The sequence below is a fragment of the Chaetodon auriga genome, chromosome 21, assembly GCF_051107435.1.
Source record: "Chaetodon auriga isolate fChaAug3 chromosome 21, fChaAug3.hap1, whole genome shotgun sequence".
In the NCBI taxonomy this organism is placed as follows: Eukaryota; Metazoa; Chordata; class Actinopteri; order Chaetodontiformes; family Chaetodontidae; genus Chaetodon; species Chaetodon auriga.
In genome coordinates this window covers 2,039,253-2,060,668 of record NC_135094.1, presented here as the reverse complement: position 1 = coordinate 2,060,668, position 21,416 = coordinate 2,039,253, and the positions used below count along the sequence as shown (strand labels likewise).

General features: G+C 45.6%; 3 protein-coding genes across 7 annotated transcripts; 1 reads left to right on the top strand and 2 right to left on the bottom strand.

Moving 5' to 3' along the window:
- Positions 1-127: 127 nt before the first annotated feature.
- Positions 128-6,841, bottom strand: acot9.1 (acyl-CoA thioesterase 9, tandem duplicate 1). 3 transcript variants are annotated; one of them, XM_076721374.1, is made up of 16 exons: positions 6,624-6,841; positions 5,298-5,392; positions 4,797-4,823; positions 4,128-4,173; positions 3,839-4,009; positions 3,673-3,710; positions 3,502-3,585; positions 3,169-3,272; positions 2,969-3,042; positions 2,498-2,565; positions 2,293-2,404; positions 1,893-1,983; positions 1,657-1,742; positions 1,472-1,559; positions 903-1,053; positions 128-781 (listed from the first exon to the last, which is right to left on the bottom strand). In XM_076721374.1, the coding sequence occupies exons 1-16, from the start codon at positions 6,635-6,637 to the stop codon at positions 726-728; spliced, it is 1,305 nt and encodes a 434-aa protein (XP_076577489.1). In that variant the 5' UTR covers positions 6,638-6,841; the 3' UTR covers positions 128-725. The 3 variants fall into 3 exon arrangements, with proteins under 3 accessions (XP_076577489.1, XP_076577487.1, XP_076577488.1); XM_076721372.1 differs by lacking the exon at positions 4,797-4,823 and having other exon boundaries at positions 6,624-6,804; XM_076721373.1 differs by lacking the exons at positions 4,797-4,823; positions 5,298-5,392; positions 6,624-6,841 and adding an exon at positions 4,610-4,668.
- Positions 6,842-8,420: 1,579 nt separating this feature from the next.
- On the top strand, positions 8,421-11,438 carry LOC143314450 (diamine acetyltransferase 1-like). The gene is made up of 6 exons (XM_076721470.1): positions 8,421-8,670; positions 9,387-9,438; positions 9,514-9,594; positions 10,395-10,496; positions 10,579-10,619; positions 10,929-11,438. Exons 1-6 carry the CDS (start codon positions 8,608-8,610, stop codon positions 11,103-11,105), a joined length of 516 nt encoding a protein of 171 aa, XP_076577585.1. The 5' UTR covers positions 8,421-8,607; the 3' UTR covers positions 11,106-11,438.
- A 2,233-nt stretch (positions 11,439-13,671) lies between these two features.
- Positions 13,672-20,813, bottom strand: apoob (apolipoprotein O, b). Of its 3 annotated transcripts, none has more exons than XM_076721403.1 (9): positions 20,749-20,813; positions 20,248-20,358; positions 19,622-19,744; positions 18,891-18,923; positions 18,266-18,320; positions 17,640-17,735; positions 16,479-16,570; positions 15,248-15,337; positions 13,672-15,144 (listed from the first exon to the last, which is right to left on the bottom strand). In XM_076721403.1, the coding sequence occupies exons 1-9, from the start codon at positions 20,764-20,766 to the stop codon at positions 15,109-15,111; spliced, it is 654 nt and encodes a 217-aa protein (XP_076577518.1). In that variant the 5' UTR covers positions 20,767-20,813; the 3' UTR covers positions 13,672-15,108. The 3 variants fall into 3 exon arrangements, with proteins under 3 accessions (XP_076577518.1, XP_076577517.1, XP_076577516.1); XM_076721402.1 differs by having other exon boundaries at positions 14,112-15,147; XM_076721401.1 differs by lacking the exons at positions 13,672-15,144; positions 15,248-15,337; positions 16,479-16,570 and having other exon boundaries at positions 17,257-17,735; positions 20,749-20,802.
- Positions 20,814-21,416: the final 603 nt, after the last annotated feature.

Genomic DNA, 21,416 nt, shown 5'->3' with positions numbered 1-21,416 from the left:
GCCATGTCATTAAAACTAAAAGTTAAACCTTTTGCCTTTAGTTTTGAGGAAAATATGGGGGAAAAAAACACTCACCAATGATCACTTGCACCAAACACAGGGAAACAAAGACACAACGACCGTTAAGTCAATATAAATAAGAATTCATTTATTGCATTTGAGTAAATACACGACTTAAAGCCAGAAAAAACGACAGCCCCGCCCTCTCAAAGCAGTGTGACACATTCAGATGAATACACATTCAAGATTTAAAAAAAAGTTAAAGCCAAAGAGATTTGTGCGTATGAGCGACAATACAATGGAATATAAAGATGTAACTTAACACAGGAATATATGAGGTTACGACGAGACCAGGAAACCGAACGTTTGCTTCATTTCCACCAGTCAAACACGACTGAGAAGCTTAAAGCTGATCGCTGTAACCCTGGTGACACGAGGAGTAAATAAATCATAAATGAATACAAAAAAAGCTGCTTTTCTGTCGTTGACCTCTTTACACAAGGAAGTTAACCACAGAGGAGATAAAGTAACAGGAATCAGGTCACCGTGTGTGCTGTGTAAACTGAACAAGGCCTGATATAAAAGGATGGACAGTATACTGGATGAACCGCGTTCATTCTTCTCTCACACACACACACACACACACACACACACACACACACACACACACACAGATGTCACTGTTGAGACGGCGAAGGCTTCAGCAGGCAGCAGACATGTTGCGTTCAGTGCTCCACAGTCTGATTAAAGTGTCTCTTCCCGTCCAGGTACAACATCGACTCTGACAGACGAACACAAGAGACACAAGAGAGGAAATCAGACAGTTCCCGTTAATCTGGGGTTTAACTTTGGTAAAAAGACACTGAGCGAGCGTGTGTGTGCGTGTGTGTGCGCGCGCTCACCTCCATATGTTTGTGGAATGATGTTGGGGACGTCGCGGTCAGAAACGAAGGTGAAGTGGAAGACGTTGGTGGTGTTGTGCTGGCGGGTCAGCGGGTCGAACACCTCGCTGTGAACTCTGACCTGGATGTGCTTCCCCTGCGTGTAACACACCTGAAACACACACACACACGCACACACACACACACACACACACACACACACACGCACGCACACACAAGCTGCCGGTGGAACAAAAATGCTGCTGAAGCACAAAAAATCACCGACACACCGTCTGGCCACACGGCATCAATTCACTGCAGCTGCTCTCCAAACGTTTGGCACGTCAGAGGGTTTATTAACTCAACCAGCCGCTGTTCAAATGCCTCAAAGCTGACGGTTCCACACGTCAGCGTTAAGCATTCATGAATAAATGCTTCACTACGCTCACCAGCTCGTCTCTGTCTGCTGCTTGCTGCTGAGCAGTTAGCATGATGGAAACAGCTGCCTGTTGCTGCTGAGGATGAGGAGAGCATCTGCAGTGAATATGAACTTAAACTGATTATTGGAGATCAATCAATCAGACTCTGACCTGTGACGAGAGCAGCAGCAGCGAGCCGATCTCCACGGGCTTCTGGAAGAGGATGTCGTCAACAGCCACCAGGTTCGGCCGACACCCTCTGCAGGGACAACACACACGTCAAAGCCAAACAAACACTGTGCCTGAACAGGACGCTCTGTCCTTCTGCAGCAGCATCTTTTCTTCAGAGCTCTCACCCGAAGGAGCAGGCGTTGGCCCAGCCCAACTCGTAGGCTTTCCTCATCAGAAAACCTCCGAATATCCTGTTGAAGATGTTCCTCTCCTGGTCAACACACACAGACAGAAGACGCTTCAGATGTTTCGCGGTTTGAACGCCTCAAAGTCTGAACAGAACCGAAACGATCGGACGAGCGCTGGAGGAAGAGATCATGAGGAACAGCGACGACCTGTTCGAGCTGTTCCTCTCTCTCACCTGCGGGTGGCAGATCTCCAGTCCTTTCAGCTTCGCGTCCTCCATCCACACCGAGTTTGGAGGCAGAAGTCTGCTGCGGAAACTGACCGTCCTGTAGAGGAGGACAGAAAAAACAGACACACAGTACGACATTTCATACAGAGGATCTTAAAATTACACAAAAACAAGGACTTCTGTGAGGACACTTTCTCTGGATTGTGTACGAAAAGCTTTACTGTTGCTTTTGTGAAAACGAGCCTTAACACGCAGCATGAAGGTGTTAATGCTCATTTTAATCCCAAGATTCAAACCCGACAGTTCTCCAGACTTTCACCGAGATAAAGAAGGATTATTAATGATCCCACTTAAAGGGCGGCTTCACTGAGTCCTGCACGGTGCCGATTTGAGTTCACAGTCATACTTTGTGTCCAGGGTGTTGAGGAACAGGCTGTGTACGATCTTCCTCTCCTCGTCTGTGGGAGCCACCTTCAGCAGAGATGCAGTGCTGAGCTCCACGCGCCGCAATTTGTTAGCTGGAAATGCAGAGAAAAGACGGACAGAGAAAGGTTGGCGTGAAAAGGACGGCGTTGTCTTCTCTTAAGCGAGGCCGTGTCAGGACCTCCTACCTTCTCCTTGCTGGAAGAGTTTCTCCTCCTCTGGACCTTCTGCCTTAAGCGGGTTTACAAAAGCTGCTCTGAAAGAAGAAGAAGAAGAAGAAGAAGAAGAAGAAGAAGAAGAAGAAGAAGAAGAAACGTGAACAGAAACAAACAGCAGCGAACCTGAAGTGGTCGTTTCCTCGTCTCACTGTAAATCCCTCACAGTCCACATCACACTAAGTAACTAAGTACATTTACTCAAGTACAAGTTTGTGACTTTTACTTGTAACAGAGTATTTTCACAGTGAGGTATTAGTACTTGTACTGAAGTACAGAATCTGAATCCCTCCTTCCTTCCTGCACTTTTCAGTGTCAGACTCTCATCAAGAGGGTTTGACAGCTGCTGAGGGTGTTTTAGTGCAGGTTCACTTCCTGCCTGTATTAACGTTCATTCATGTGGAAGAGCCTCAGACTCTGAAAAGTCTGGACTGAGTGTCTTACCTCTTGTTTTCTGGGTCGCGGGCCACCATGACGAACGTGGCGTCCAGCACTGGGGCATAATCTCCATCATGGTACTGAAAGAAGAGCCGCATGTTAAGATTCGTCCTGTTACTGAAGGACATTTGTTTTTGGTGAAACTTGGGTGATTGTAGGCGGTTTTTTTTCTTATTTATGTGTAAGCAGACGGGAGAGGAGTCCACCTGAGACATGTGCATCTTGGCTTCAATAGAGGTCTTCCCCACCCACGTCACATGACCGGTGAACTTGATGTCGCAGTCAGGGTAGATGATGTGCTGCCTCATGTCTGTCCAGCAAAGAGACAACACAAAAAACACATGTGGATGGAAAGCTGCGTTCAAAACAAGCACGTTAGTCCGGGTTTACTTTGGGTTTGGTCTCTCGGGTCTAACGAGAACAAGGTGATCTGAACTGTGGCGCCAAATAAAGACAAAGATAATTCGAGTTTTACGGTTTAATCTGCAGCTCAGCTCCTCTCTGAGCTCACTGACCTCGTACATGTGAGAGACTCTTACCGATCTTGTCCACCAGGGCGGTGACGATGGACAGCGGAGACCTCTTCAGAGCCTCATTATAGGTGTGAGAGTAAGAGATGAGGACTGAGGAGAGACGCGAGGAAGAACATGTGTCAGTGTGAGACGCTGCTGAACCTCCTGTCTGTTATAAAGGTTGTGTTATAGAGGCACCTGCTAAACTGTCCAAGTCCTCCAGGATTCTCCCGAACCTGCAAAGAGACAGAAGACGAGTTAGAGGAAGAGGAGGGTTCTGCTTTATCAGTGTGTGTGTGTGGGTGTGTGTGTGTGTGTGTGTGTGTGTGTGTGTGTGTGTGTGTGTGTGGGTGCGTGTGTGTACCTGACAGTGTTGTGGAAGGTCAGGTACTTCTCTCTCAGCTGTGGCTCGGAGCCCAGAGGCAGGTGGACCTCCAGGCAGCTGTCCTTCATCCTCTTGGCTGGAAGGTCGTTTTGAGACTTTGCCAACATGGACGCCAGCGACAGGCGCTCCGCCATGGCCTGCTGGTGGTCGCTGCAGCAACACAAGTATGTCAAACTTGTACTTAAACACAGTAACTGAGTAAATGGACAACTGGCACAAAGTTAAAGGCCTCAAACTGGTGTTGATTATGATTTCGATGGTTCAGTACCTCCAGTTTGTAGAAGCTCCCACGATTTCTCTGAGCCTGTTCCGCACTGAAAAACACAGAGCAGACACTCACATCTTCTGTGTGTGTGTGTGTGTGTGTGTGTGTGTGTGTGCGTGTGCAGTGAAAGCACTAAAGGTTCCAGGCTGCATGTTTCATACTGTCTCTGAGTTTCATGCGATGACACTAAAAGGGCAGAACTTAATGACTTAAACTGTAAAATATCCATGACTGTCGCCTGAAGGCTGCAGCTTACTGAAGCCCAAACAGTGAGACAATATGAAACAACCAAGAGGAAAGAAGCTGTGGGATAGAGATAACCATCGTGTGGGAGCCCGCTGTGACGAAACTGAAACTCAGTGCAGCCGAGGGAAGAAGGAGAACGTTAACAGATCACCGGCGAGCGCTGCAGGGAAGGATTAGCTCGTTTAGCTGTGGAGCAGCAGGAGAAATCCAGCCGGCATGAACATGAAGTCCAGACCTACCAAAAGGCAGAGCAGGTGCACAGAAGAAGCTGCTGAAACAAGGTGTGCTTCAGGTGAGAGGGTGGATGTTCGCTCAGTCAGTGTGGAAACATGCAGGAGGTTAACATGCAGTTAGAACTGATCACTACAGTCAGCAGGAGAGTTTAGACTGTTCGGTTCTGTCGAGGATTTGTTCACCAACACACACCATTTGACACGTGTAAAAGCGGATTTCCTGTGGAGAAACAAAAATAATTAAAAGGGTTCAGGGTAAGAGACGAGGGGGGGGGGTGTCAACCGATTCGGATTACATGTCATTCATTCTACGACTGTGACAAAGTGACTCGACTTCGCCATCCTAGGAAAAAAAACTCTTGTCTGAAGTGTTTTTTGCTCCACATGAGCAACAGCTGCAAAAACTTTGAGTACATGCCTCCTTTTAAACAAACTGCTGAAAGCGTGTTCAAAGCCATGACGCTTCGTGTTCAGAGGGTTTGTGTTTAGCAGGTGCTTGCATGGCTCGTCCAGGTGTGTTTTCAGCCTGTGACTCTGCCATCCTGACTTCAGCAGGAAGTCCATTTCACTGGAGATTATTGATTCATCTGTCACTGTTTTCCTGAATGCATTGAGCATAACAGGTCTATGATTAACCCAGGTGGCGGTCAATCGAGGCAAACAGGAAGCACGCACCGCTGTCTCATGGTCTTACCTTCGATCATGTCCGGCGCCCTGCCCTGCTTCGACACGCCCCCCGCGCAGAAGGACCTGGTCGTCAGGGACGCAGCCGACCGCAGCAGCGAGAACCTGCAGCCCCGCGAGGACGTGACACAAAACAAACAAACCCTGAGGTGACCTGAAGGTTGAGGAGTCCAGCACGCACATGCATCTTCCTCTCCTAATTATAACCATCGTAAGACATCTGGTCTGTCTGTAGTCCTGCCTGTTGTTCCACAGTGGACCGATGAGCAGGCAGGCAGACAGGCAGACAGACAGACAGACAGACAGACAGGCAGACAGGCAGACAGACAGACAGACAGGCAGACAGGCAGACAGATAGACAGACAGACAGACAGGCAGACAGGCAGACAGATAGACAGACAGGCAGGCAGACAGGCAGACAGATAGACAGACAGACAGACAGGCAGACAGATAGACAGACAGGCAGACAGGCAGACAGATAGACAGACTCTCACTGCTTGATCCAACATGTGAAACTTGAGGTGTTACCTCGACTTGTTCCACGATGAGCACCAGAGGAAAGTGACGAAGCAGCGAATCCAGACGTTGATTCTTACATAACAAAGTGACAAAACCTCAAAGCCTCATCTCAGACTTTGTGATTTCATTATCTAACGCTCACGTTTTCAAGAGATTACATCATGTTTGTACAACCCTCTTTAATTAATTAGTGTTTAAATTCTTTGTATTTTGTTGGTTATGTTTCTTCCTCATTTGAATAATGGGCCCTGGCTGCCGTGTATGAAACGTTTATTCTGTTATATGTGAGAGGAAAACATTCATCTGAGAGCTGTAGCTGCATGTTGTAACGCAGAATAAGATTTTTCACTGCATTACATGCGAGTAAATAAAATAAAATGCATATTTAAGTCTTTAAACTCCATTCATGACACCCAAAAGTATATGAATTAGTTTGACCTGCTATGATGACTTTAAAGCAGTGTACCACTGTGTGGAAAAGAACAGCTTTCCACTGTGAAACACTTATTGTTGTTTACACTGTGTGGTACTTTGTCTGTCACTGGAATGAACTTGTCACACCCTTACACACTCAAAGAATCCCCACCCCAGCTTATTACTTCCAGGTGGAGCTGATTTCTTCATTTACATTGCAAAATGGCTTAAACCAGCTCCACAATCAAAGCACATTGACACAAACCAGCGACACAAACACTTTTAGGGATGCTTAGCATTCCCAGCATGAGTTAGCTGGCTTGTAATGATGCTAACGGTGCTTCTGTAATTAGCATGTTGAACGTCCCAGGCTGCAGCAGCATCGTTTTTTAACCACACTGACCTCGGTGAGAGCATTGTAGTGTCCCTGATGGCAGCGTGACAGTTTCTGGGGTCCAAAAGAAGCCGGTGAGCTGGGTGAAGAGGAGAGAAAAACGCAGATTTCCTCCTCAGGTTTGTGCGGTGGCAGCGGTGCCAGGCAGCCAGGCGAGCAAGATGACTTCCGCGTTGGTGCACCGGCCACACCCACTGCCGTATGACGTAAGACGCACGTTTACGACGCTGAACTTTACACCCTGAGTGCAGCCTGTCAGCCTTTGAGGGATTGAGGTGTTTGTTTTCATGAAAAACTTGAGAAAAGAAGACATTTTTAAAATAACAACTTATAATTTTCTTTTTTAATTCATACGTGTAGATTTAACAACAAAGAACCTTATTTTGTTTATTATCTGAGTAACAAAAGGTAAATAATAAATGCCCCTATGCTCTATCATATTTTTGTCTAATGTGATATATCCCATGTTCTTTTGCTATTGTTCTTTGTATGCTATCCCCTACATACTAAATCATGTTTTCTTCTTATTAAAAACCCTCCAGCCTGTCAGCCACTTCAGACTTGGCAGATACATTCCTGTAGATCAGAGATTTTGACGGAACCCGGACGGAAGGTTTTGTGATGAAGAGTTTCTGCTATTTTTCCTGAGTAAATATTTATATTATGGTGACATACTGTATTCTTACAAAAATTCTGCCCCCATAGTGTTTATGGAAGGTCTAACTTGTGTAAGAGTTATGTCACAACATTATAGTGTTGTAGTCAATTGTATGTGTGTGTGTGTGTGTGTGTGTGTGTGTGTGTGTGTGTGTGTGTGTGTGTGTGTGTGTGTGTCACCATCCATAATCCATCTGTCTTTCTCCTGTGGTCATTCACATCATAGAATCTAATGGGTCACAGATTTTGGCATAACTCATCAGGAACATAGGCTCATTTAAGCTTTTGGTCGCCAGTATGAAAAAAGTCACCCAGCATCACACTTAGGTTGCGTTTTGATTCATCCAGGTTCAGGATCAGGTATCCAATCACTGGACAGCTTGGCTTCTGGAAAAGCACACCTGCAGACGAGCTGCAGACGTGATGGACTGTTACAATAAGCCTTCAGGATTGACTGATTAACATTTAGAGTTGCAGATGACGGCCCTTTGTTAGTGGACCGTGTCTCTCAGGAGTCCACGACCTTTGTGAAGGTGCACTGCTGAACTGCTGCTGTCTCGTTTTAAGTCTCGGATCGGAATGTTCCTGCTCCGCTGCACGGGTCTGTAACAGTGATATAGGCTGTGGACTCATGTAACCTCACTGTCTGTGAGAGATGGAAAATTCCTCGTGTGACACATCGGGTGCGTTGAACTACTTATGTGCCGTTAATCTGTAACACACCTTAAAGTATAAGGAGTCATCGTGCAACACAGAAAATCTTATGTAATAACTGTAATAACAGCTCCCAACAGAAATGCTTTCACATTTTGTACTTGAGTGACCGACAGTTACTTATCTTACTGCTAAAATGTTTGCAGCTCGAGCACAGAGAAGATGCAAAACTTTAACTTTAAACTGAGTTTAAAGGGGTTTTTTATGTGTAACTTTACTCTTACTTAAAGTAGGACATATGCGTCCAAGTTTCTGCCTTCGCAATCAAAACAATGCTCTTAAAGCAGGATCAAAACAGACTCCCCCGTGTGCCCCGATTGGCTAAAAAAGGCTATAGGGTGTCGCTGATTCGTCAGAAACCTGAGAGCTGTGGAGACTGACCAACCGCATTCCAGCGCGAGCCGGCTATAAAAGCCCCGATGTAAACAAAGGAGCAGACAGTTGAACGGCAGCGACCCAGCCGAGGGTGGTCTCTACTGGATGTTCCTATCCCGACAGCCGCGTCCGGACCAGAGGCTGACTGTGGGGAATAAGCCACTCTGAAGCGAATGAAGAAACAACTTATCTTTCACTTCACGTACAGAGGACTTGTAACGAGAGGAAAAAAGAGTAAAAGAAGAAAATGGAGTATAAATTACGAAAGGCTGAACCCAGGGACGTGTCTGATATATTACGACTGGTGAAGGTAGGCCGAGGACCAGAACGGACCAAAAGTGGACAAAAACTCCATCAAAATCTTACGATTCGATGTGAATTTAACAGAACGGTTGGGCTGAGCTAGCTAGCTAAACAAGCCGTTGGTTAGCGTTGACCTTCCCTTGAACCGAAACTGTCGTAAACTGAGTTCCGACAGCGTTGACCAATAAAGTCAGACGACGCCTTTAACGGTGAATTCCCGCAGTCAGCCTTGAAGGTGACTAAGAGGCAGGTGGAAAATATCCGGAGGATGTCCGAGTGTGAGATTAGTGTCGGGGGGCCTTTGTTTTCAGCCAGACGACTCATTTCCGGTTTGACCGCCGGTTTTCCAAATATGGTCAGTGCGTCCAGCTTATGTTCTTATCAAGGTTGAGGCTGGTGAAATGTTGACACACTTCCTGAAATTGCTGACGTGACGCGAAAAACATAACAAAGGCTGCGGCTGATATTATGATTATTTCAAATGGTCAAGCAGTTTATTGAATATAAAACAATGAAAAAACAGCCCCAAACCAAACAGAGTCAATTTAGCATCACACAAACTGGAGAAAAGCAGGAAGGACTGGCACCAAAGAAGCTGGAGCCAGTTCACCTTTCTCCTCCTTCATAAATGACTGTCAGCCGAATTAGATGTGAATTCGTTTCAGCATCAGCCGGGTGCGTCTTCTCATCACTAAACTGTTGTTTCTGTCTTTCGTCTCTCAGGAACTTGCTAAATATGAGGAGATGGAGCACCAGGTCACACTGACTGAAAAAGGTGAGTTTTCCGCTGACCTCCATCCATCTGTGTGCATCAGTAATCAGCACGCTAACAGATTTTATGTGCTTTCAGAACTCCTTGAGGATGGATTCGGTGACACCCCGTTTTACCATTGTATCATCGCTGAAATCCAAGGAGAGAGCAGCACTGACGGTATGACACCCCCCCCCCACCTTGTAAAGAAAAGAAAAAACACGAGAAGAATCTAACGTAACTCGTAGCATTAACTTCACGTTCCTCCACAGAGGACTGGTTCAAGATCGGGTGACACAAAAGGGTTCTTCAGGTTTTTGACAAACTGATTTGATTGACACGTTGTTGAAGAGTTTTGAGGTCTTGGCCGACACTCGGCTTTGCAGAGACGTTCGTCATTGCTGTCATATGACAGATTTTTGGATTTTCAAGTCAAAGTGCGACGTAGTTTAGTTTCAGCGTAACGTTCCTCAGTTTGATTTTATGACGCTGATGTTTCCACCATCTGCTCAGACAGTGTTTACCTAAACGTTGTACAGTATGCGCTTCCTGCTTTTGTAAAACAACATATAGGTATGACGATAACAGAAGCCTGTTTGTTCAGGAGTCAGACGCCCAGCTGCAGCTGCCTGCCTGCAGGCGTTCACACTTTTTATAAGCAGGTTCGGGCACAGGGTGAGTGTATACACCATGCTGGATGTATCATTAAATATTATGTGGAAATACTTATAGAAAATGCCTCAGGCCGTATACCTGAAACAGGCATTGTGCCAAATATTTGTGCAGATGCAATAACTCAAGTAGAGCGACTCTGAAATGCTTTCTGAGGCAGTGGAGACCTGTTACAGTCACACGAAGGTAAACACAGGTCGCTAAACTGTGCAGGTGTAATGATAATTCAATACACAAAAATCTAAACAGAAACACAAACAGCAGCAGGATTCTGTCATTTCATCATCGTCTCACTTGTCTCTCTCCAGGTCTGAAGGTGGTGGGCTTTGCGATGTACTACTTCACTTATGACCCCTGGGTGGGCAAACAGCTCTACCTGGAGGACTTCTACGTGATGGAGCCCTACAGAGGTAGAACTTCAGTCAGTCCACTCTCATTTATCTCTGTCGCTGCTTCGTCATCACTGAGCTCTCTCCTCTCTCCTCTCTGCAGGGCTGGGCATCGGTTCAGAACTCCTGCGGCATCTCAGTGATGTGAGTATGTTTACTGAAGCAGAGCACAGTGACAGGTGTAACAACTGGCCAATCACAGCTGAGGAGGGTGGAAAAAATGAAGTCACCTCCTTCTATATCTTAAGTTGTGAATCAATTTATTCCACCTTATTTTAGAGCAGAAGACCAGAACTTTAGATCCAGTTTGTGTTGCATCTTTAACAGAAAACTGAGTTTGGAAGGTCTGAGCATCACCAGGCAGGAAGAGTCTAATGACATTTGTGAGATGCATTATGGGAAATGTGGGACTTAGTCATACAGCCAGACCTTTAACTCTCGTCCCTCTTCCAGCTGGCGATGAAGACTCGCTGCAACGGGATGATGTTCGTGGTCGCGGAGAACAACGAGCCGTCCGTCCAGTTCTACAAGAGGCGCGGTGCTGAGGATCTGTCTCAGGAGGAGGGCTGGAGGCTGTTCAGGTTTGACAAGAACAGCCTCGTCAAGATGGCCACCCCGGCCGAGGAATGACAGACGAGCGGCGCAGGAGGAAGAGGAGGAGGCACGAGCGTCTGACCAGAGACGAAGAGTTCAGCCTCTGCGTCTGACTGCTCGGCTTTTCTGTCCGATCAGACAAAGTTGATTCATACAAGTTCAGCTTTGGAAAAGGGGAATTCTGCATCACAGTAAAATCATTCTGCGTGTAGTCGAGTGTTGAGTGTTTTGTCTACTGCTAATATGTCGCTCTGAATCACTTATGTTTATTCTTAAAATTCTTCAGCTGTTCTTTGTTAGCGTGTATTTGATGTGCAGAAGAGTTATATCGCTTGAGTTTTCAATAAAACAATAACTGATCGCACAGGTCATGGAGTCTGTTTGGGTTCTTTCACCTGAGCTCATTTTACAAAAATGACTTCACAAACGTATTTAGAGGGAAAACAGAAACCTGGTGACTGCACCAAGATTCATTTTTCAGTTTCATTTCATCAGAGTGACTCCTTTAGAATGAGTCAGTGCCATTTTTCAAAAGGTTTAGTCCATAATTTCACTACATTTTCTATTTCCTGGGCCTTAAAAATGTCTCGAGTAACCAGGGAGCCGCCCAAACATCTGCCAGAAAACTTCCAAAATATTCAAGTGTGAAAGTGAATTCTGCCAGTAAAAACCTTTTCACAGTAAGTCGACACCAGTAAGAGCAGTGTGGAGGACGATCAGCACCTTAATTTGATAACAACAGACTTAAATTGATCACAGTAACCTTCAGGATCCATGTGTTTCTACGCTCGATGCTCTGCAGGGTGTCAGCGAGGTTCTCGGGTTCAAGACTCTCAGGTCTTTTATTATCTGTCTGAAGCCCTTTTGGACTCTTAGTTACAACACAATAAACTCGACTTGTCTTGTTTTTATGCCGTGACCTCATTGACAGAAGCATTTCTTCTACAGTCGTGCTTCATGGTGACCTTTCCTGCAGTGAACTGCGTGCCTTCGAGGAGTCGTCTGATAAATCTGCTGCAGTGATCGTTGACAGATGTTTGTGTGCTGAGCGAACGGTTCGTCTCAGTTCTGGAGAAGTTAGAAAGCGTTATCTTCTGACACATTAATGATCCAGAACAGGCTGCAGACTTCCATCTCTGACCTTTGGTCCACTTTGGATCTTGTTTATGTTGAACTCAGGTTAAACATTGACCAGGTGAGGTCATAAAACACTGCTGCAAGCGTGATCCCGTAAAACCGGGTGAGCAGCAGGGGTTAATTTTGATAATCTGCCTCCACTATTTTGCTATTTTTTCCCTCAAATCAATTATCTGTGTCTTTAAATGACTAAATAACTGAGCAGCATCATGATGGGATGGAAAACTGAAATGACAGATTCTGATGTTTGATCTCCTCAGTGCACCGAAGAATGAATTCAACAAATTACGACTGTTATCGCTGACATATCGTTCAAAACTCTGCTTCAAAAGGAGTGACAGGAGTTCATTTTTATAGCTATGCTAACTATTTTTATATTGTGTATCACCACATTCTAACATGCTAACAAGCTCAGCGCTCAAAGACTGAAACGTGTCGACAGCTGCATGATGGATCGGTGCAGACATTCATGGTCTCCAGAGGATGAACCCTAATGATGCTGGTGACCCCAAATGTCTGTAAAACTGCTGACAGTCCCACCAGCCTCAGCTGTTCTTCGCCTTTAGTGCTAACAATCGTTGCTAACATGCTAAACATTACACCACAGCCACACAGCAGCTAGCATGGCTGCAGACTCTTAGAACAGCACAGACACGAGCAAACAGCCGGTCCACTGGAGGGATTATCACTTGATCCTCCTCAGATGGGAGACAAATCCACAGTCTTAAAACCAAGCGCCCGCAGTGCGCAGCCGGTATGGAGAGGCATCGTACACACAGACCTGTCAGTCCTGTTCGAAGACAGGATGCAAGAAATATGATCCCACGTGTTTGACTGTGAAAGGCCCTGGTTTGTAGTCGGTCAGGCTGTTCGTACACAGTATTTGACTGAAGCATTTCAGAAGATTTGAGGAGCTTCTGGAACACTTTGTTCCTCTTTAATGATGCTGTCATGCTTCAGCCTGCTCCCTCTGACATTCACCATACGCTCTTTCAGTCACGAAACAGCTGATCTGGCTTCTCATTCGTCTCATGCTGCTTTAAAAACGATGTATAAAAACTTGTTTATCGTCGACAAAAGCTTCTAATCAGCATCAGTCTGGATTAAAGTGTTCAGGAGTTTTTCCATGGAGGACTCTGTTCCTACATAAACCTTATCAAACATCAGCGTTACATCACATCCTCTGTCCTGTCTGAGGAAACATGACATCAGTCTGGAGATAAATCAAAGCAGACAGAGAAAAGAGATTCATCGTAGCTAAAGCAGCATTAACGTCTGGTTCATGTGACACGTTCCACAGTGAACTTTCTGTGGTTTGATGAGGAAGAGCTGCAGAGCTTCTCTCAGCCACAACAGGACGTGACCTCTGCAGTCCATACATTCTCCTGCTGCCTCGACTCAAAGAAAAAACAGCTCCTGAACCAGACAAACGCACCGAGTTTACAGAGAAGTGACAAGAAATGAAGACAAATAAGAGACACTTTTATTTCCCAGGGTTTAAAAGAGACAGATTATCTCCTGAGAGATAATCAGCTGCAGATTATGTCCATATGATGTAATTAGCTCAGTGAATTCTCATCAAACCTCATCAGAAATTCAGTTTTCTTCAGGACTGTATATGTTCCTCTCTCTGTTATTCAGTTTGTTCATTATGAGACAAAGACTTACAACAAAGTTGAATAAATGTGTTATCTTATTTAATCTACGTTCTCTGCTCATTAGACGACTGAACACCTCAAAACTGCCACTGATATTTAGTTCATTAAGCTTCATTTATTCAGAAATCTCATTAAAACAATGTTTTAATGTTACGAGAAAGCAGGTAAAACTGAGTCCCTCAGAGGAAGTGAGACTTGGCTGAACTCAAAAATAAATGTGGGTGTTTGGTTAAATAAGAGGCGTCACCTCAGTCAGATGCCAGATTTAATTACATCAAGATAAAACTTCATACAGTATCTACAGTTCATTATACACATCCTCCTTCAGTTCATTAACGGTAACCCAAGCTGGTCTACACACACTATTTGGCCCTTTACTGTAGCAGAGAAGCATCATTAGCATCAAACTGTGACTGGATACAACATGACGGGAAATAGAGTGAGAACGAGTGTGTGGACACGCTGAACGGTCGTCCTTCAGATGTTAGAAAGACGGTTTTCATGAGACGCCGCTGTGAGCTCTTCCTGACTCCATCCTAACGAAGCTACGACAGGGCCGTGTTGTCATGTGGCTGATAAAAAACAACACTTCAGAACGCAGAGAAAAGGCTGAAAGGAACTAGATGCTATGTTAGACTTCGTGAGCCCCAGAGGAGCAGGCAGGACACAGCCAGGCTAGCTGTTTCCACCCGTTTCCAGTATTTATGCTAAGCTAAGCTAACCTGCAGCTAGCCCTAACTTTCTATCCCCTCTGCAAATGTGAGAGTGGTATCACGAAGAACCTGGAGCCTTCAAAATGACTGAACGAGTAGTTGATTGTGGAAACAGGTGCTGATTAAGTTTCTTGTGCCGTCTGTGAAGTTGTGTTGTGCAGTAGAGAAGGAGGAAGTGCCGGTGGCAGATATTAATGATGTTTTTCAGCTCGCTGAGAGCTCAGAAAGTCGACACCGTGACCTGCTTTGTTTCATGAAGCAGAGTGGAAGAGCTGAGGTCATCGAAGGAGAAACCAGGAGTGATTACAGAGAGGAGGAGCGCCGCCGGCCGCTCCGAGACGCACATCCACAAACTTATCTGATCGCTGGAATGTGGAATGATGTGAAAAGACCAGAAAAGTGTGTGAAGCTGCTCCTGGAACAGGCGGCGATCAGCAGGAGACGGAGGAGGTTTCAGGAGCTGCAGGAGCGTACAGGTGTGTGTGACTGGCAGGTCTCTCAGGATGGACAGGTGTGTGTCTTCCTGCCGCCTCAGCTCGTCGTGTCGTTGCTCTCTGTTCGCTCTTTCTTCTCCAACACAGAAGTGAGAACAGCCATGACAGTCAGCCATCGGCGTGGACACACAGAGGAACGTTCAGAGGAAAGGCCGAGCAGCCGGCCGAACACTCACCTTCTTCTTGCCAAACGGAGGATCTTTCCACAGAGCCTCCAGGGCGCCGCGGCCCTGCTGGGCCCAGGTGTACGCAGAGTCCCGGCTCACCTGGAAACACAAGACACATCAGCACGTGTTCACAAACTTGCCGACGAAGCCAATTCTGAGGCAGAACACGGGGAAAGAACGAGGTTTTTTTTTTTAAAATCTTGTATTTTTAATTGTTTGTCTGTGAATCGTGTGTTTGTATCTTTGATATGTCCGTATGTTGATGTTTAAAGCCTTTTGGACGTCTTGCTGAAAACGCCGTTTCCAGCCATTTTAAACTGTCATTTCTTCCCCCTCTCAGCTGTCACTCAAACCCTCTGACTGGGAACTTTATCTGGCTGGCTCATGTGCTTCCCTGTCTGCACCCTGCCCTGCTTGTCTGCTTCATCTCTGCATGCCGCGAGCTGAAGTGTGATCCAATCAGGGCGTGTCTCTATTTTTCCGTCCGCCTGCCCTTTATGTGTTTGTGTGTGGGCTCTCTGGATGGAAATACAGTAAATGAAATGAATTAGAAAGCCAGTTCACAGCCTGGACTTCCTGCCGGGAAGCACAACCCGTTCCTCAAAGGAAGCAGATCAAACACGCTGATACGACACAGACTGAAGCGTGAGACCTGCCTGAATCTACGTGACGCCCGCCAGCGCTGCACAGACGCACTTTACAGGGTGACGGTGTGTTTTTCCTCTTTCCTGTTTAAAAACTCTCCTAGAATTAACTTAATGGCTCTCTGGTGCCCGTAAAAAACACCCAACCTCCACGAATAACGTGTCCCTAAAAATAAAAGGTCTCATAAAGTTGGTGTTTATCGCCGTTCCTGCTCCCACAGCTGCTTCCTGAGTGCATTTCAGCTGTGAGGAACATTAAACCGAGAGGTGGACACAGATTCAGAGGTGGAATCTTTTTGATGACGTGTTTGCTCTCCAGGAATCAGACAGTCAGGAACTTCAGAGCTGTAGTGTCCTGTGAGCTTTTGTTTTTACACTGAAACCTCGTAACCTGGACAGATTTAACACAGCAGAAAGGTCAGATCTAAATATGGTGAATTAAATATATCATTCTGACATTTAGCTGATCACTGGCACGACATCGAGCCACTTTTCAGCTCCACTCTTTTACATTTGGCCCCTCGGGTGGATCAGACAGTTATCAGATATCAGAGATCTGCAGCGTAAAGCCGCACACACACCACACACACACATACCTTGAGTAAAGACGCCGCCTGCTGAGGGTAAAACATGGAGGCGCTCAGAGCCATGAGGCCGACGGGAAACACCAGCCGCTTCACTCTGGAGCCTGAAACACAGAGAGAGGTTTCAACAGCCAATAAGGACGGAGGTCACCTTCCGCCCCATTCATCAGCAGCTTTACTCAGATTGAATGATTTCATGATTGATCATCAGGTCATTGATCATCACCTGACTCCTCCACCTCACGCTGTGTCTCTGCTTCACCTCCCCTTCCACTCCCCTGCACCTCCTCACAGTTAAGATGGACCTCTGCTTTACAGAGACGCCATCGAGCACCAATGTTCAACCATCACACAGTCTGTTACAGATCAATACACCAACATTAGTGCCAACATGCAGGTTTTTTTAATGAGGGTGAACCTGCTGAAAACAGGCCACTGCAGGTGTGTCACGTTCAGGGAACAGGAGGAAACATGGAGGCCAGTGACAACATCATGATGGTTCCTTTTTTATGTGGTTTGTGAGCTGATGACGATGGGATGGAAAGAGAGTAACGGGCTGACTGTTCTGTCTGATATCAGGAAATATTTGCACTTCAATGCGCATCATCGTCAATGTGCTGGAAAAGGGGTGAAAACCAGTTTGCCCACTGGGCGCCGTGTTTCCATCACTGCTGATCGGAGCTGAAGCTGATAAATACCGTGACCTCGGAGCTGAAGAGCAGCCAGATGTTTGTGGCTGTCCTGTCCAGCTGAGAGATGCCGCAGACACACGCCAGCCCTCCGTCCTCATTAATGACATGGTGGAAAGTTCCGTTTACGTTTCCATTGTGTTCAACTAAATTAAACCAGCAGCAGAGCAGGCAGACTGGGACAAACTGGTCACAGGAGACTGGAGCCTGTTTTTAAAGTCTCCTGAGAGAAAAGTGTTGTGGATTTAAAGAATTTCACGAAGAAAACAGACAGAAGGACACAGACTCACAAAAAGTGTCGTGAACTGAAATAACCTTCTTATTTTAACTTGAACAGGCTGCTGAACAGACTCTTCCTGTAAACATCTCCTCTCTGCTGTGAGCTGTCCAGCTATCAGCCGACTGCCTGCTCTGACCTGACTCGTCTGTGAGGGAACGCAGGTCAGCGCGTGTTTACGTTTGAGCGCCAACGTGTGCAGGTTACCTTTGGCCAAATAAAGTCCCAGGAAGCCAGTAAAGCCCACCACCGCTACACTGGGGTAGAGGTCAGGAGGGGGGTCACTGAGGAACTGGTACACGTCTGAAAGATAAAGACAGACGGGGAGGAAGGAGGAGGAGAGACTGAGTGAAGATGAAAACAGCAGTGGAGTCACCTGTTGATCTGCAGAACTGCAGCGCATGCTTTAAAGGTGGTACGAGGCCTTTAGTGTCTCAGAGGAAGTCTGATAAACTGCCTCATGTGATGTCACTTAAGTCACCGTCAGCTGAAATCTACACACTTGAAACTGAAACAAATCTGTTGGTGTGGAGTCAGAAAGAAGTGAGCTGACCAGACGCCTGCAGCCGCTCCTCATCTCTGCAGCACGCTAACGGCTAAAGGCTAAAGGCTAAAGGCTACATTAGCTAGCAAAACACACCTGAATCTCTGACTGTACTGCAGGCAGTCAAGCTGCATTGTGGGTAAATCATCATGACTACAAGTGTAAGTGTTGGAGAGTCGTCTTATGTGTCTTGTATCGCTGATAAGAAATAACAAACTTCAGTACTTTAAACTCTAAAAGTGATCACACGTTTGCGCCTCCGATCAGCTGAAACACGGCGTTTCCTCACCTGTGACCGTCGTGATGGACGAGCTGACCGTGGGCTCCACAGTCTTGTATATTTGCTGTGGTCCAGAGAGGATCATGAGACACAGAGACAAACAGACGAGCAGGTCGTTTTCATCAGATAACAGCTTTCATCTCAATCAAAATGTGTCACAAAACATTTTCTTAAACGTTTTTCTGGCTGTTTGTCACAAAGGATCGTTGATTTAAGAGTTTACGCTCCATCTTTCCTCAGTTTACAGTCAAGAGTTACAGCAGACTGATTGATCCTCAGAATATCATTGACCTGAAGAACTGACTGATTCAAGCTACTCTCTCAAACTCTTCAATTGTATATTTGAACACATCTGTTACCCCGATGATCAAAAAATGACTGATTGAACCCTTGAAGCCGTTAACAGTGAGCACATTCACTGCTTATGAGAAATGCAGGAAACACAGCATGAAACAAACAGCCGATCCTCAACTTGTAAGTAAAGGCAGAATCCCAGAGCTTTTCAGGAGGTTTGGACATGTGGTGACTGTCAAAGTGAAGACATCAGTCATCGAGCTGTCGGCCCAAACAACCAAACGGCCTTAATTAACCTTCTTTTTCAGCCTTAATAAAAGAATCTTTACACGTCACTAACCTCAACTTTCTCCATTGCAGCCTGGCACGTTTGCTGCAAAGAAGGACAAATTAAGTTTAAGTTAATTTACGTAAACATCACTTTATCATTTGTCGCTTCAGGCTTCAGCTCAAAGCTCCAGAATACAGAAACTGAACACTTGTTGCACAACTGTTGAACTTATGGCTTGCGTGCGTCTCTGTGGAAATGAAAATGATGAATGTGCATGAGCTGTGCTGAGCAGCTCCTCTGCTTTCAGCTCATGTGACCGTATTTCCTGCATCGATGGCAGAGTCACAGCAGCTGAGCGAAAACATCAGGACTGAAAACTGAGCAGTCGTTCATATCCAGCTGTTTTTAAGGTTTCAAAACTGTTGGAGCTGTAGGGAGAGAGGCAAGCCACTGTGCAGTGCACATACCGTCACATCCTTTGGATGTTCCAGAGTCTTTCACAGGTTGTTTCAAGCTAATTTGCTTGAGCAGCTCACCGCTTGCACAGAGGGTTATGTTTGATTCAGGGTGCAGAATGACTGTTCAGGTATGAATTTGACGTTTGGCTCTGGTCACAGTGAGGAGCGAGCTGAGATTTTAGTGCAGTTTTGCAGTGAATCATGAACAGGAACTCAGCGTCTCTGACCTCTATTCCTCATTCAGGTATGTATGCAGCATTGCACAAAACCCAGACATTGCTAAACGATTATGTCACTTTTTTCCTGAAGGGGTTTGACAAGGAGCATCACAAGTGAACACACCTGACACTGGTTTGTGTACGGATCTGCCCATTTCCTCAGCGATGCGACTTTCTGCTCTAGCTGGCCCGCCTCCGGCTCCACATACTGAGGCTCAGCTTCAGGGCTGGTGTACAAAGACGGCAGCTGGAACAAACATTAAGGTGAGAATCTGTCAAGTCCCAGTTAACCAAGTCAGACCTGTAAACCAGTTGTGGTTGTCAATGACCAGAGCTTTAATAAAATATTACCCTGTAGTATTACCTCTCTGATTTATGTGACAGGTCTGATGTAACACCTGGATTAATAAAGTAATACTGATCTCACTATCTGTTTATGTAACCACCTTAATTGACTGATAAAAACGTGTTTGCACTCACAGGTACACAGGTAATGTTTACCTCATGAGGGCAAATGTGTGAACAACCAGGGGACTCTGTGTTCCATATACACCATCATCATATCCCGATCATGAGTTATAATAAGATAAGACTCATATCCGGGATACACGCGGGAGAGTAAACAGACTCCAGAGGTAAAACAAGCAAACAGAAACACGGAGGAGAAGGTTCCAGGGAAACATTTATGGTGGCGGCAGGTGGAGAAGAGCATGTGTCTGATATTTTGTTCCCCGTCAGTTATTAACCCACCTCATCAATGCTCAGAGGTGGCTGTGAGTTCTTCTTCTTCCCCTCACTGGCAGCCAGCACAGAGCCGCACAGCAGCCCCGTCACGGCCGGAGCTCCGGCACACAGCGACACCTGGCGGCACACCGGCAGAACACACAAACTGGTAGTGATGATAAAGCCAACTAGCTGCTGAAGCTAAAGAAGGATGTACTGTCGATTAAAATACTTTAGGCACTAATTCAGACGCTTTATATCACAAGAAGTAACTAACAAACACTTTTAACGCCGCGTACTGTTAAATAAAGACGAAGACGGAGCATTCGCCCGTTAAACTGACCTGTTAGCGACAGCACCTAGCAACATGCTAACGTTAGCTGTCGACTAATTATCATATTTGACTTTCACATGTTAATTTTCAGTTTTTAGCTCTACAATCCTATGCGTCACTAGATGGCAACCGATTAATAGGTAGTACATGTTATGTAAGTTGACATTAAGGTGACAATCGTTAAGAATAGTTACCAGTTTGACATATGACATTTTCGTCCAAGAACACTTTTGCTTTTCTACGGCAAGCCGGACGAGTGCAAACCAAGGAGCGCATGCGCGTTTCAGTTATGTATGCGGTGTATAGACGCATGAAATTATATTATGTATAAACACTAAAATGTACCTAATAAAATTGAAATTATGTTAGTCACGATGCTTATATGTAATGATAACAATAACACGTAAGTATTAGCATCAAAATATACTTCAGGTACTGATAGTAAAAGTACTCATTATGCAAAATGGCCCAGTTCAGAGTGATATTTTACTGGATTATGATTAGTGATGCATTCATGTTTTCACCACTTTAATGTTGCAGCTTGTAAAGGTGGAGATCATTTCAAATACTTTATAGACTGTTCGGTAGTTTAATCTATAATAATAACTGATATTGGAATGATTGTTTACTCCATTTATCAAACAAAGTGACCATTTACGACCTCCGGCTTCTTAAATGTGAAGATTTACTGCTTTTCTGTTTTACAACGTTGACGTGTCCCTTCTGCATGGCTGCATTTGTCTGTGAAGTCAATAATACTGACATTTTCAACCAACTAATCAATTAGTGGTAAAAAGAACTTCCGAAGCTGAAGAAGAAGAGCGAGAAACACACAAACACAGACATGAAGCACTCCGTCAGC